At 41.2% G+C, this 14503-nt stretch overlaps 1 protein-coding gene across 2 annotated transcripts; it reads right to left on the bottom strand.

Moving 5' to 3' along the window:
- Positions 1–1804: 1804 nt before the first annotated feature.
- Positions 1805–6046, bottom strand: LOC134102687 (N-acetyllactosaminide beta-1,3-N-acetylglucosaminyltransferase 3-like). 2 transcript variants are annotated; one of them, XM_062556875.1, is made up of 2 exons: positions 5801–6046; positions 1805–3317 (listed from the first exon to the last, which is right to left on the bottom strand). In XM_062556875.1, the coding sequence occupies exon 2, from the start codon at positions 3311–3313 to the stop codon at positions 2132–2134; it is 1182 nt and encodes a 393-aa protein (XP_062412859.1). In that variant the 5' UTR covers positions 3314–3317; positions 5801–6046; the 3' UTR covers positions 1805–2131. The 2 variants fall into 2 exon arrangements, with proteins under 2 accessions (XP_062412859.1, XP_062412858.1); XM_062556874.1 differs by having other exon boundaries at positions 1807–3317; positions 5823–6046.
- Between the last annotated feature and the right edge of the window lie 8457 nt (positions 6047–14503).

The raw sequence follows: 14503 nt of genomic DNA on the forward strand, positions 1-14503 counted from the left end.
GTTCTGTGGAAAATGTCTTTAGGCACCCATTAGTCTTGATAAGCCATGACATTGCACTCTGGATGGGGATTGTGCTGCAGCGTAGAGTGTGTCTTCACAGCCAATGTGGGAGTGACCATTCCTCTCACACTACACAGACGTGATTTATCTGTCTTGCTTTGGGCCTTCCTCCCATGTCTTCTCGACTCATTCAAAAATATCATTTACTGTATATCTAAGATTTGCTGAGAATTATAGTTAGCCTGAATGACAAGTAGTATTATATCTGAATTCTTCACATATGATATTTTATGTTAAAACCTGAAAATGAATGGGAATTATAAACAGCAGTCAACTACATACTGTATACAAAGATCCAGGAAGGGAGGATAGTGTGAGACTTATAAGGTTTCTATGTGAAAGCAGAAGAGCATTGCATGTGTTATTCTCAAGTGTGCACATACTGTATACAGTTCAATGGAGCAACTGCAAACATGTGGCCTAACCTCAAAAAATCAAAAACAGGTTTTGAATTGCAATGCAATAGACGTTCGAGTTTTTCAAGCCTGCATCACATCTGACAACCTTGTCACCTGTGTGAGCACACAATTCACACAATCGTCACATGCCTGCCTATCCCACCTACAGTATCTGACAACAATAGAAGAGATTTTTCAAGCACAGAAAAGTCCAGACAAGACTGATTCATTTGCTGCGACTGCAGCTGAAAAAAGGAACACCAAAAATGTGTGACTGACCAGTGATGAACCTGCTCAGATAACACAGCAATACAAGAATGCAACAGAAAGGCAGACAGAGGATAAACTCATGGAGTCACGTATGCCGGAATACAGAAACGCACACAATCTCTTAAACATTATCTGATGTATGTATTACTGTGTCTACTCTAAAGTGCAAAGAGTATGCTATTCATAATGATGATTATGGATGTATCAGCTGTAGAGCATTAAAGCTATCCAACTAAAGTTTTTTTTTATTTTACACAACTGTCTAAATACCATTTATCGCTCATGGCTTGCTCCCTTACCCCTAGCCATGTCAGCTGACAGGGCAATATTTCACAATTTCATAAAACATAGGCTATTGTATTATTAAGTAATTCATGATTCTTTGGGTCAGGGGAGAGCAAAGTTGCAAGGCTGGTTCTCTGTAGATGGATAGGCTAGGGCTGGGAAGGTGTGCCATTCTCCCTACTATAGTTTACCATCAAAATGAACCAGCATAAGATGGCTTTAACAGAAAAACATACACCTAGTAACATCTCTGCTGTTTAATGATAAAATGAAAACAGCATCCATAAGGATGGGAGAGGGAGCTGTAAAGTAAAACTTTATTTCACTGTTAACATCTTTCAAAGCTGATAACTTAGGAAACAAGAGGCAAGAACCCATTATTTTGTATTTACATTTCAAATTTAATTTTAAAAAAGAGATCTTCACATTATCAGAAAACACCCTTCCAGTCTTAACACCCTGTCATTTATAATATAATATATTGTCATTCATTATTTTAATAGGGCATGAAAGAAGAGGCCTCATCAAGTTGTCATAGCTACCACAATACCTGCGCCAGACCAAATCTGATTTCTCAATTGCCAGGAGAATAGCAGAGAGAAAATTGATGATCAATTGTTAACTTGAGCTTCCCAGTGACAACGTCTCTGTAAAAGTGAGGCCACAGTGAAAACATATCTCAGCTCAGTTTGTTTCCGTTTGATGGTGTATGCAATCGACCATCCAACAATACAGTTTGTCATATCCACTCAAATCAGGACTAATATCCATTGCCTTTCTTTTTTTTTTTTTTTTTTTTTAGATTATTTTTTTGGGCTTTTTATGCCTTTATTTGGACAGGACAGTAGAGAGAATGACAGGAAGTGAGTGGGAGAGAGAATCGGGGTGGGATCTGGAAAGGACCACGGGGCGGGAATCGAACCCGGGTCGCCAGCATACGGTGCAGGTGCCCCAGCCAGTTGCGCCACTGCCGGGGCCATATCCATTGCCTTTCTAATGGCAATAGCCATCGTCCCAGACAATCATTACTGATTTATTAATGACATTTAGTTCAATCAAATATCATTGTGTTCCCAGGGAGATAGAAACGGAGAAAATAAATTAAATGTTGGTTTCTGCTAAAGTTTCGAGACCTGCGAACCGTCACATTTCAAATTGGGTTCATTTATCCTGTTCCACATGAGGTATATTTGGTGTGGCAGGAATCTATGGACCAGAAGAATCTCCCGGTAGTAGCAGGGGTGGTAGGAGTCCACCTTGGACGAGGGGACAGGGAGCCCTGCCGTTCTGACCCCAAAATGAGACACGGGCTCCAGTCCGGCCTTCTGCAGACACATGCCCATGTAGACGTCGTCGATGGGCAGCAGGGTGATGGACTGAGACATCTTGTATATAATGCGCCCCGTGGAGCCGGAGAGAAGGAAGCCCCCGCCTCCGCAGTACGGCGGGTAGGACTCGGACTCCTGCACCTGCACGGGCACGTAGTACTTGCTCCACTTCTCGCGGATGGGGCCCACCCAGCGGATCAGGTGGCCCACGTACAGGTGCTTGCTGCCGTCGTTGCCGTCGGGCAGGCCGCTCAGGTAGTCCACCATGTTGTCGGTGTTGGCGAAGATGTCGTCGTCGCCGTTGAGCAGGAATCGGACGCCGGGGCAGCGCTGCTCCATCCACTCCAGGAAGAGCATCTGCTTGAGCGTCAGGTTGAAGAAGGTGTCGATGAAATCCCACTGGATCACGTCGCCGTACTCCTGGCTCTCCAGCTTCAGCATCTTATTGAGCCGCTGCCGCTCGAAGCCGGCGTCTACCGTCACGCCCGAGATGAAGACGCGGCGGATCCACTTGCCGCTGTGCTGCCGCTCCTGTGCCCACGTCTTGCGCAGTACCTCCCGCCGGTCGTAGTTGTGCGGCGAGCTCTTGATGACCAGCAGCAGGAACACGTCGGACGAGGCCTCCGGCCCACCGCACTTGTCCGGCGCGTCCAGAATCTTGGGGAAGTGCCGGCAGTGGCGGTAGAACAGGAAGTCCTGGATGTGGGGCGGCAGCGTGGCAAAGTCTGACACGTTGGCCATGGAGTAATTACGCTCGCAGTATGGCTGTGGCGGGAGCTCTGTCTGGGCAGGGTACTGGACGTCATCATCAGGGGAATGAATCATGTCTTCCTTTGGTACACTAGGGAGCTCTCTCTGGGAGATGCCTTGACTGAGGTCATAGGAGGAGTTGTCCTTGTTCAAAATTACAACCAGGCAAAGGGTGGCGACCACTAAAGCCGCAGCACTTATGTTGCGCAAAGATATCCTCATTGCTCTGTAAGAAAGAAAATAAATAAGTTAAGTCAAACAGTCCTCATGCCAAGTCTCTTCGCAACATAAACAGGAAATGTGTGATACATTATTTATATGGTTCTGATGAACCACCTAGGAGAAGTGTGTAAAGAAAATTGATCATGTGCCATGACTGGCCATTTTATCTGTTGCCAGATGATTGTGCTCTGCAAAATATGCATTGTGGGGATGTGAACATCATTGCCATACCATTTATAACTTGTTACGTTTGAGTCATGACAAGCAGTGAATGGAAAATGTATTATGCATTTCCTGGTTATCTGGTGAATTATGCAAATTCTTCATATCCCCACTTCAGCACATTACAATCTAGGTCTAGAAGTAATTCAAATTTGTTCAATGTGCTCATAATGGCTCACTGCTCTGGGATTGGAGTAAGAACATTCATTCCTACATTTGGGCTTTATTAAAGATAAATTTGCCTTTACATCGCTGCTAAATCACGAATATTGCCAATATGGCAGCAGATCCAACTGACTCGCAAGGTCCACTAACAAAGATTACTGGAGCCAGAGCATCAGTGCATAGAAACAAGATCATAACTAGGCTTATATGCAAAAATCATATCATGAATCATCAAAATACAAATCATATCATTATACTCAAAACAGAAGCTCACATCAAGTTAAACGCAAACAAAGATTTCAACAAAGCACTAATCTGTACAGGAAGTTCTTGGAATAATCATCTACAGCCTTCTGAGAAAAACTGACTTAAAATGTCATCATCTACATACTAAATATAGGCATACACTTTAAGAAGAGATGTGTCATTTTGACACATTATGTGTGAGCTCAGGGACGACACGATTTTGTGTTAATTTCGTGTAGCAACAAAACAATAAGCAAACAAACAAACAAAAATGTACATATTTTTGTAGATACGCATTCTGTTTGTTTTGAGATAGCTAAACTCTGGTTTTTACCAAGCTAGCCACACAATTGCTGTGTTGAAATTGACACAAAATGTGTCCTCCCTGAGCACACACATAAATGTGTCAAAATGTGTCACATCTCTTCTTAGAGTGTAGAGAGAGAGAGAGAGAGAGAGAAACTATGACACATCAACAATCAATTTACAATTTCTTGTTTACCCTAAAATCTAAGCTTATATGTTATTTTGCACAATGTACCACTTCCTGTAAGCAGGAAGCATACCAAGTGGGGAAAGCTGTGGGGGGAAATCTGTCTGGCAGTCCAGTGCAACATGCAACAGTGAAGTCAGTGATGAAACTGGTGTCGGCAAAAAAGTAACACACTGTCACCACATTAAGAGTTAGTTAGCCTACTATTTAATGTTGCCTTTTAGGCCTAATGACCATGAAATTCATACCGTTGTCTTGAGGTAGGCTGCCCGTGGACAACACGTTGCTCGATCGCATGCTAAACCACAGCAATGACCTGTATCGATAGTGTCGTTCGTTACATGATCGTACCGGTGTGTGCATATTAAACATATTGGCTATACATATATTGGCGTAACATACAATTACTGTAACGTGTGTTGATACATGTCGGTATATGTAGCATATGGTGTTTAACACACGCATTAGAAATAATATTATTTGAAACAGGAGAGCCGCTGGGTCGGATCAGAAAAGTGACTAATGGAAAGTTATTCCATTTCTCTGGCCAGATGGAGTAATGTCTGGCTACAGTGCGCACAAGAGAGCTGTGAACACCGGCGCTGCCCAACATCAAACATTTAAGAAAAGTTAATTTAAATATGTCTAAAGGGGCAAACGACCAAGCAATTAAACAGGACTGAAGTAGCCCATACATCGCCAACCGCGTCGGTGCCGGTCAACAAGACACAGAAATTGTTGGGGGTCCTCAAATGAATAAAATGTGCTCTAGGCCTATTTCCTTTATTACATTTAGCCATGTCTTTACAACTCTACAGCCGTTACGATTCCGGCTTGTGAGCTAGGCTATTTTTCTGTCAACCAATTCAGAAACTAATTGTTCAAACAGAAATAACTGTTTTGTTAGGCTATATGACTTGGATATTTTGTTTGTGCTTTCATGTAGTTAGCCTATTTGAAATGGTCAGACACATCTTAATTTAAATGACTCAGACCAACAACACTGGTCAATTACAGGTCTGATCATTTCATATGAAAGGCAACAGGATATAGCACTGGAAACCCCTTATTTCCTGTAAAAAAAAAAAAAAAAAAGTCTATATCGCCTGTTCGCTTGCACTTCACTTCATTAGTCTGCCTTTTGCTATCTGATAGCCCTATCTTATCCAATACTTTTCTGGGGTTCCCCCCCCAAACAGATTTGTCTTTTTATGGAAACTATTTAGGCTACATTGCATTGATGTAACTAGCCAGGGTAGGCATATCATATGCACTGACTAATAATTTAACCAAATATTACTTCAGTAAAAATATAACTTCATTTGTTTAAAACAGGCTAAAAAAATATATTTTTGTCTTACTGATTTCAGAGATGTCAGTTACCTGTTTTGTCAACGGTGAGACCACCTCCAAGCAGTTCCGCTATAAAATATTCCCTGATAGTTCCCTAATAGTCCGTTAAATGTCCATTAAATCAGTGCTAAAAAAATGCTTATGACTTCGTTTGATCCGTCATATTCCATGTCTAACCATACTATACGAGTACCATCCCTGTAGCCTAATCCCCGTTGCCAACGAAGTTGTCATGTTCCTGGTCGAAGCACCAACCCAAATCCCCAAGTGCGCGTTGTTACGCCTATGCGCTCAAACACCAAACACGCTCAGGGGGCGGGAGTCCATTGCGTGCGATGTGTGAACAAGATCACACCTCGTGAGTTAACAAGCTCGAGTGACATTTTAGACACTTCCATATTCCCCTCCATTGCAGACGATGCCATATAAGTATTTACACAGTATTTAGTTTAACATAGAGGCGATGTTGGCTAACGGTCTAACGTAGCCTTGTTAACACCAGACTGCCCCGGCAAACGTAACATTTAAACATTTAAGGGAAGGTTCAGTGAAGGTTACCGGTACACAACATTAAACCTTTATCTTACGTCCCCTTAAAGTTGTGCAGCATGAAGACAGGACTCCGGGTTGAAAATATGGTTGGGCCGATCGACGATGCCATTCATCGTGATGAATGACACACACACACACACACACACACACACACACACACACACACACACACACACGGCAGACATGCACTAACTCCAAAGGCCCCGCTGTAACAGCCTGCAACATGGACTAAAAAATCTTTCCCTGGAAATGAAAACGAGCCTAGCACTGATGCATATGCAGGGTAGGGGAGAGTGGGGTAAAGTGAGACATTTTTTACATTTGCTCCCCTCCAAGCGAGCTTAAATGATATATCGGTGAAATTGACACATTTCCCATTAATTCAGGATGTTTCCTTGCAATGGTAATGATCAGAATGTATTTAGGATGAAAGGCAGTGACAATATAATGTTTTTTAAAAAAGTGGTCTTGTGTCTCACTTTACCCCAGCTTCGGGGTAAAATGAGACAGACCAGAAAAGTCAATGGTGTAAAGTGAACCAGCTTGGGGTAAACTGATTCACATAGTTTTTCCACTCTGAAACAACAACAGATGTTGTAACAGTTAGAATCCTGACTAGTAATAGAATCATGGGGATTGGTCAATTAAGCATTTTATTTCCTAAGCACTTGAAAGTGATTCTAAACAAAATCAAATACAACATAATGTAATTCAAAATGTTTAATTAACATTCAATTGAGAGATAGAAATCACCTTGCTGTAATTCAACTTATACACTACAAAATATCCTGTAGGCTGTATAAAAGTCTTAATATAAAAATATTATTGAACACAGCCCACACTCACACACATATAATAATAATAATAATAAAAAACAATTTCAGCCAACAGAACACAGTCTGTGGGTCAGAACACAGGACCCTTAGAGCCAGAACAGCCTGGGACTCAACAGGACTAGATCCTAAATTAGAGCATCAGTCATTCTCTACTCTTGCAGGTGAAGATGAACAATTGCTCTCTACGGGTGGTTCCACCACGCCTCTTAGGTTCAGGCATCTTCTTCACCACATCTGCTTTGGAAACATATGCCACATCTTTTTTTAATCTAATCCAATTCACAGAGCATTGTACATGTACCAACACTTTACTGTGCACAGCATTTTAATGTGTAGCCTACTAGAGCCATACTCTTAACCTAATATGTACCAGAATTTTTAATATGTAGCCTACTAGCACTTTAAAGGAATACGCCACCCAAAAATGAAATTAAGCTAGTCTCGGTCACCCCCAGAGTTAGAACAGTGAAAAAAACCCGGTTAAAATCCGTCCGGGCATTCTCCTGCTTTGGGAGCAGCGATGTTAGCTTTAGCTTAGAACAGTTGCTGTAGTTGAAGGGTGTCAGTGAGCACGTCCTCCAAAAAGTGACCGAGACGTCTACATTTTTTTCTAAATATATCTTGGGAGCCGTGTGTTCAAAACGAGTACAAATCATAATGCAAAATCGAACGAGACTTACCTGGGCAGATCTTTACTTGGAACTATTTTCAGCCTCATCGCCGACGAAGCACCGCTAGCTAGGCGCAAAGTTCTCACGTAGCACCACTTGTGAAGTTCCAGTCGAATCTAGTTGGGAGTTTACAAGACTGCTACGTGAGAACTTTGCGCCTAGCTAGCGGTGCTTCGTCGGCGATGAGGCTGAAAATAGTTCCAAGTAAAGATCTGCCCAGGTAATAGTCTCGTTCGATTTTGCATTATGATTTGTACTCGTTTTGAACACACGGCTCCCAAAATATATTTAGAAAAAAATGTAGACGTCTCGGTCACTTTTTTGGAGGACGTGCTCACTGACACCCTTCATCTACAGCAACTGTTCTAAGCTAAAGCTAACATCGCTGCTCCCAAAGCAGGAGAATGCCCGGACGGATTTTAACCGGGTTTTTTTCACTGTTCTAACTCTGGGGGTGACCGAGACTAGCTTAATTTCATTTTTGGGTGGCGTATTCCTTTAAAGGAACACTTCACCGTACGTTATTCGCTTAATTAAGACAAGTTGATACATACCTCTCACGCTTCAATGCGTGCACTCACTGGCTCTGGCGCGCGGCACAACTTTGATAGCACTTAGCTAGCCCAATGCATTCATTAGGATCCAAACAGAGTTAGAAGTGACCAAACACCTCCATGTGAAACGTGACAGGTATGTATCAACTCGTCTTAATTAGGGAAATAACACAGTTTAATATGAAAAAAACGGTGAAGTGTTCCTTTAATTTGCCCTCTAGTGTCCATGCGTAGCTTACCTGCTGTGGCTTTTGTGCTGTAAAGACACCTGACTCATCCACATTATAAATCATGTGTGGAGGGTATGCATGCCTGTTAAAGATGAGAGGCATAGTAAGAACCATATCAGAATCAAAGATCTCACAGGTAAAGCCTCCGTAAAGCATTTGCAACTAAATGATTAATTCTGTCATCTGTCCATCACTACAGCCAGATTGTCAAAGAACTCCCTGACTGTGGTTTTATTGAAGGCTGTAGCCCTTCCCAGGGATGTTGCCTCTGGAGTTCGTACTAGGCGACGTGCTAGGAAGCTGCGAAACCAATCTTCACTTAGAGTAGATAATTCATTATTATTATAAGATTAAGATAGCTTTAGTAGTTAGGCCTTAATTAACCTATATAATCATGTGATCTCTTGCACCCTAGCTACCTGCACATTGTGTCTTTGACCAATTGGCAGGGACAGGGATATTGTTTCTCTCTGCATATTCAAATGCAAGTTGACGGCACTCAAGTGGAGTCAATATTTCTGTCCCTTGCAGCTGTTCTGATAGACTTCTTTCCTTCCTTGACCTCAGCAGCTGCACTCTCCATCTCCTCGAGGGGTGTTTTGCCCCAGGTTGTCTTCCTGGTGTATTGCCTTGGCATGATGGCTTTTCTACAATGTTCATCACATTTAAAATAAAAATGTAACATTACATATGAATTCATATGTAATAAATTATAATAATAATGATGTATTATTGATAATTAATACATTATATAAATATTATAATATATTATAATATATAAATAATAAAAATAATAATGATTAATTACATTAAAATATGTTTAAAACTCAACTTAACTTGTGCCTCATGGTGGGGTAAAGTGAGTCACTGTATCACTTTACCCCACACCATTTGTCTCATTTTACCCCACCTCCACCATTTTAGAAAAAATGACCTCTCTAAGCAATTCAGGCTAACCTTCAGCTAGCATCATCACATGATTGTATATGTTGTTAGTTCATCAACAGGTATGATATACGTTTTTCTACCTGAATCAATTCGTTTTGGCACAGCAGCTGATTAAGTTGACAGCAAGAAAATTTACTTTTACATGCACAAAAACATTTTTTGGGAAAAAACATGCTTACCTCAGCAAAACGAGCTTCTCTCCTTCATGGCCAAGGGGAAATGGGAAGGGCTTGAAAACAAAATGGTCACATGGGCACCAATGTGTTCTGTTGCCTAGATACAGGGTGTGTCTCACATTACCCAGTGTCTCACATTACCCCACTCTCCCCTACTGGCCGTCGAGAGTGAAAAATGAAGGATTTAGGCCTATATGGGGAACTACTTAGGCCTATTCAAATAATTCCTGACATTGTTATTGTCGTTGGACGAAATATTTAATGTTTTAGCAGATAATAGTCATAATGATTTATTAATATTGTTTTGCCTACGAAATGCTTGCCGATTGTGTGGTAAACCCTGCCTGATCTGCCAGCAATTTGTATTTCACCCTGCAGCTCAGGCTGGAAACCTGCACATCTATCTCTCCTGCTTCCTGTCCACATCTTCTGGTTCCAGTCACAAACTATAGCTTATCCAAAAGGCGCACACGGATCATTGGTCTGATTGGTTGAAGGACTGTCCAAAAGCTTATAGGGTCATTTGAACTATGCTCATTGATCACGCCTCTTGTAGAAATAAAGCGCAGACTCCCCAGACTTGTTCAATCTTTAAAAAAAAATGGTGTGCCTCAATAGCCTCAATAACATCGATATCGAAACAATAATTTTGGTATTGAAACGACACATAGGCCTACACACATTTCTTCTCAATAGAAGTCAATGTCACTTCACATGCTTGGAGAAAATGAATCTCCCTTCCATGTATGGAGTAGACTGGGTGAACCCTGCTTGACCTTCCGGGGAATTTGAATTTCGCCCGGCAGCTCAGGCTGGAAACCAGCAGATCTATTTTCGCTGTTTACTGCCAGAACTTTGGCTCCAATCAGAAACGCCCATACTAGTCCTGGCATGCTATTGGCCGGTGACGCAACAATAACAAAACTTAAGGGAATCCAGTGATTTTTCACATTTTTCATATTTCCAGTGATTTCACAAAAAAATAACCGGTTTTACAGACCTTGAGTTGCTTCCAACAGCGAAAGCAGCAAAGCAACTACAGCTATTCACCAGCATTTAAGCCTGGTCTTTCTGGAATTTCTTTGTCCACTTTACTGGGGCTGTGGCAGGTAACGCTGACTGGAAGAGCAAGCCACACAAGAAATACCAGACATGAATAAGGTGGCAAATTCAAATGGATGTCATTCAGGGTTGGGCGTTTTTACTTTTATTTTCATTAGCAGCCTCAAAAGCTCTAAACAATGAGAATAAATGTGGAATAAATGTGTATGCAAGCAGCCCTGACCATCCCCTGCACCGGTTCTTCACCCTACTCCCATCTGGCCGCAGATACGGAGCCCTGGACTGGAAAAAAGCGCACTTCAAGAAAAGTTTTGCACCCTCAGCCAGCACTGCACTAAACAAACTTCAGTCATCCATCCCCCATTCTTTTGTGTTTATGTTGTCTGCACTGTCCACCTTTGCTATCACTATGTTGAGGAGGGAGGGAAACTGGGGGGGGGGGGGGGGGTGGTGTGTGTTATGTTAAATGTTATATGTTATGTGTTATGTGTTATGTGTTATGTGTTATGTGTTATGCTATATGTATGAGCCTGTGACATTAACATCAGATGCTGCTGTCTTTTTGTGCAATATAAATGACATGTGGAACAGAATATCCTTCAAGGACAATAAAGACTATCTATCTATCCAACCCTCATAACTCATTGCCCTACAGTACTGTGACATTATCCCCATCCTCACGTCTGATGACACTTCCCTGCCACAGCCAGACAGAATATGACGTGTCTAGATATTCGCTTTGGACAAAGGCGTCTGCCAAATAGCCATAACAATAACCATAACCATATAAAATAATGTAATATGTAAATAATGATAAAATAAATCATTATGTTATATTGGTGGTTTACCCTTCTGGCTGGCTGTCTTGCTAGCTACTCTTGGTTTCGGCTGTGGATTCTATAGCAGCAAGGTGACATTATTTTAAGATAACTCTTATTTCCTCCTTCCTCCTTTCATCACTCAGCCATGCTACCCTCTATTGCTCCAACGGAAGGCCACCTGTAAATAAGCCTGCAAAACAGATCTATCTTTGTTTAGGTTACTTTCAGTCAGTCTCTGATAGGCAGTGATCTGGCTGTGTGAATTAAAGTGCAATACATCAGGCAGAAAGCAATGTGTGTGCTGGTTGATAACTTTATTCATTGACAAATGAGTTATGCGTGTCATGTGTGAATTTGACATTTGCGCTCATTTTAATGCAGAGCATGGCATCTTCAAATGCCACGCGTAACCTGCAAACTTTTCAACTGACCAGGTTCCATTGCTAGTCTAACTCACATTTAACAGTCAGAATGAAACCTGAGATCCCTGCACTGATAGGACAGCTGAACGTCATGCAGGATACACCGGGGCTCAACAGTATGGTATGCCAGACCCAACCCGCTCCACACTCATGATGGGTTCTCTTCTCTGCCAACAAATACCAACAAATTGCACAAGTTGCTGTGGCCATTGTGCATGAACAAAAGACCAATGAACATGAAAGGATAAAAAGAACGAAACCTGTTTTAACCACCTTGCCATTTGAATTAAGTGTTAGTACCGGTATTAGCACAGAGTGTATCAAAAGAAAGGTTTTGAACAACTCACTTGGTTGGTGAGGAGTAACTTGTCCTTTTTAGTAAACTATGTGCACACAAACTATGTTCTCAATGCTTGAGTTCATGTTTAAAGTCACTGATGACTTTGGGCCTCAAAGTATATTATGATAACAGGCTTGAATCCCAAAGTGACTGCTCATTGCCATATGACAAATGGGGTAGCCCTTTTTGCTAGTCTGTTTATCCAACTATTGTGAAGTATGCCCATCACCAAGGACACCAGAAAGTTCACTATATATACACACGTTGTTCATACTGTCAGAAAATGTATACAACTAGATGTACCGCAAAGCGGTACAAAATATAACCGCTGTCACATTGCACATTCTCTTCGCAACAATAAATCACGTTTGTCAATTTGTTTCCATCTTCTTAGTTTAGTTTAGTTTATTGGTTTTGTTTGACAGGGACCATGCATAGAATAACTTCTATACCAGGGTTAGCTAAATAGCTAATTTGCACCTGTAGTCCCTGGGCAGGATGTTCAAGCACAGTAAAAACACAGACAGATGAAAAGACAATAGAATTAACATTACAAGTAAAAGAAAAGCTAAATGAAAAACAAAGGTCAATGATCACAAGCTTGATTGTCTTTGAGCCATGTCTTCAAAGACTTTTTAAAACCCCTAAAACTTGAAGAGTCTCTGATATGGAGTGGGATTGAGTTCCATTTTCTAGTTGCTTGATATGAAAATGCTGATTGGCCAAAAGTGGTCTTTTTGAATGTAGTGTAACATGTCACCTCTCATTGCTGCCCTAGATACCCTAACATTGTCTCTACAGAATGACACACATTGCTTAAGTGGTGGTGGTGCAAGATCATGGGTTAATTTGTACATCAGACACATGTCAGAGAAACAAATAAAACTGTCAAATGTTAACAGGCTATGTTTTTTATGATAGTACAGTGGTGATACTTTCTTGGTTTCTTATCAAACACTTTCACAGCCTGTTTGTATAGAGAGTACAAGGGTTTCAGAGTGGTCACCCCTGCCTGAGACCAACTTGTAGCACAATAAGACAAATGGCAGAAAATCATTGAATGCATAAACAGTTTAGCAGCATGCAAGGGTAATTGATGTCTTATATGTCTAAAAGTAATCAAACTCACTCTGACATTTCTGGATATCTTCTTAATATGCTTTTTAAAATTTAGATTAGAATCAATAATTATGCCCAGGTATTTGAAATGGTCAACTATTTTAATCACCTCTCCTTTGACCAGTATGTCAGGTTGTTGCTGTGCATTTATCTTTCTAGAGAAATACATAGCAACTGTTTTACTAACATTGAGAGTCAGACAGCTACTAGTTAGCCAATCTGATACTTTATTTAGGACTGCAGTAAGTTTTAGAGCAGCCTGTTCTCTATTTTTAGCATGCGTAAATTGCTGTGTCGTCTGCATACATTTGAATATTGACGTCTGGGCAAATCAGAGGCAGGTCATTGATATATAAACTAAATAGAATTGGTCCTAAAATTGATCCCTGTGGGACTCCAATGGAACTGTTGGCAAAGGAAGAGCATACATCATTAATTCTGGTGGACTGCTTCCTTGAGTCCAGATAAGACTCCATCCATGTCAGAGCTTTAGTGGAAAAATTAAACTTGGATAACTTTGACAACAGAACATTATGATTCACAGTGTCAAAGGCTTTTCTGAAATCAAGGAAAACGGCACCAACAACACCCCCATTATCAAGGCTGGATTTGATTTGTTCAATAAAGTAACAGTTTGCGGTCTCAGTTGAATGGTTCTTTCTAAAACCAAATTGCATAGGGTGCAGTGGAAAATGGCCCTGATTTAAATGGTCCATCAACTGGTCGCACACTATTCTTTCACTCACTTTAGAAATGACAGGGAGTATACTGATAGGTCTGTAGTTGGTAACATCAGTTACATCACCAGCCTTGTAAACAGGAGTTATTGCTGCTGTCTTCCAGGCCATAGGAAAACAACTATGTTTAAAAGACAAGTTAACCAGATGAGTAATTGGAGTGGAGAGGATACATTTATACTTCTTCACAAATGCACAATCACAACCAAAAACATCTTTAGCCTTTGAGTTCTTAAGGTGGCC

This window comes from Sardina pilchardus, chromosome 15 (genome assembly GCF_963854185.1).
Source record: "Sardina pilchardus chromosome 15, fSarPil1.1, whole genome shotgun sequence".
NCBI lineage: Eukaryota > Metazoa > Chordata > Actinopteri > Clupeiformes > Clupeidae > Sardina > Sardina pilchardus.

Coding starts and splice junctions, on each gene's coding strand:
- LOC134102687 (XM_062556875.1), bottom strand. CDS start 3,313: ATGAGGATATCTTTGCGCAACATAAGTGCTGCGGCTTTAGTGGTCGCC.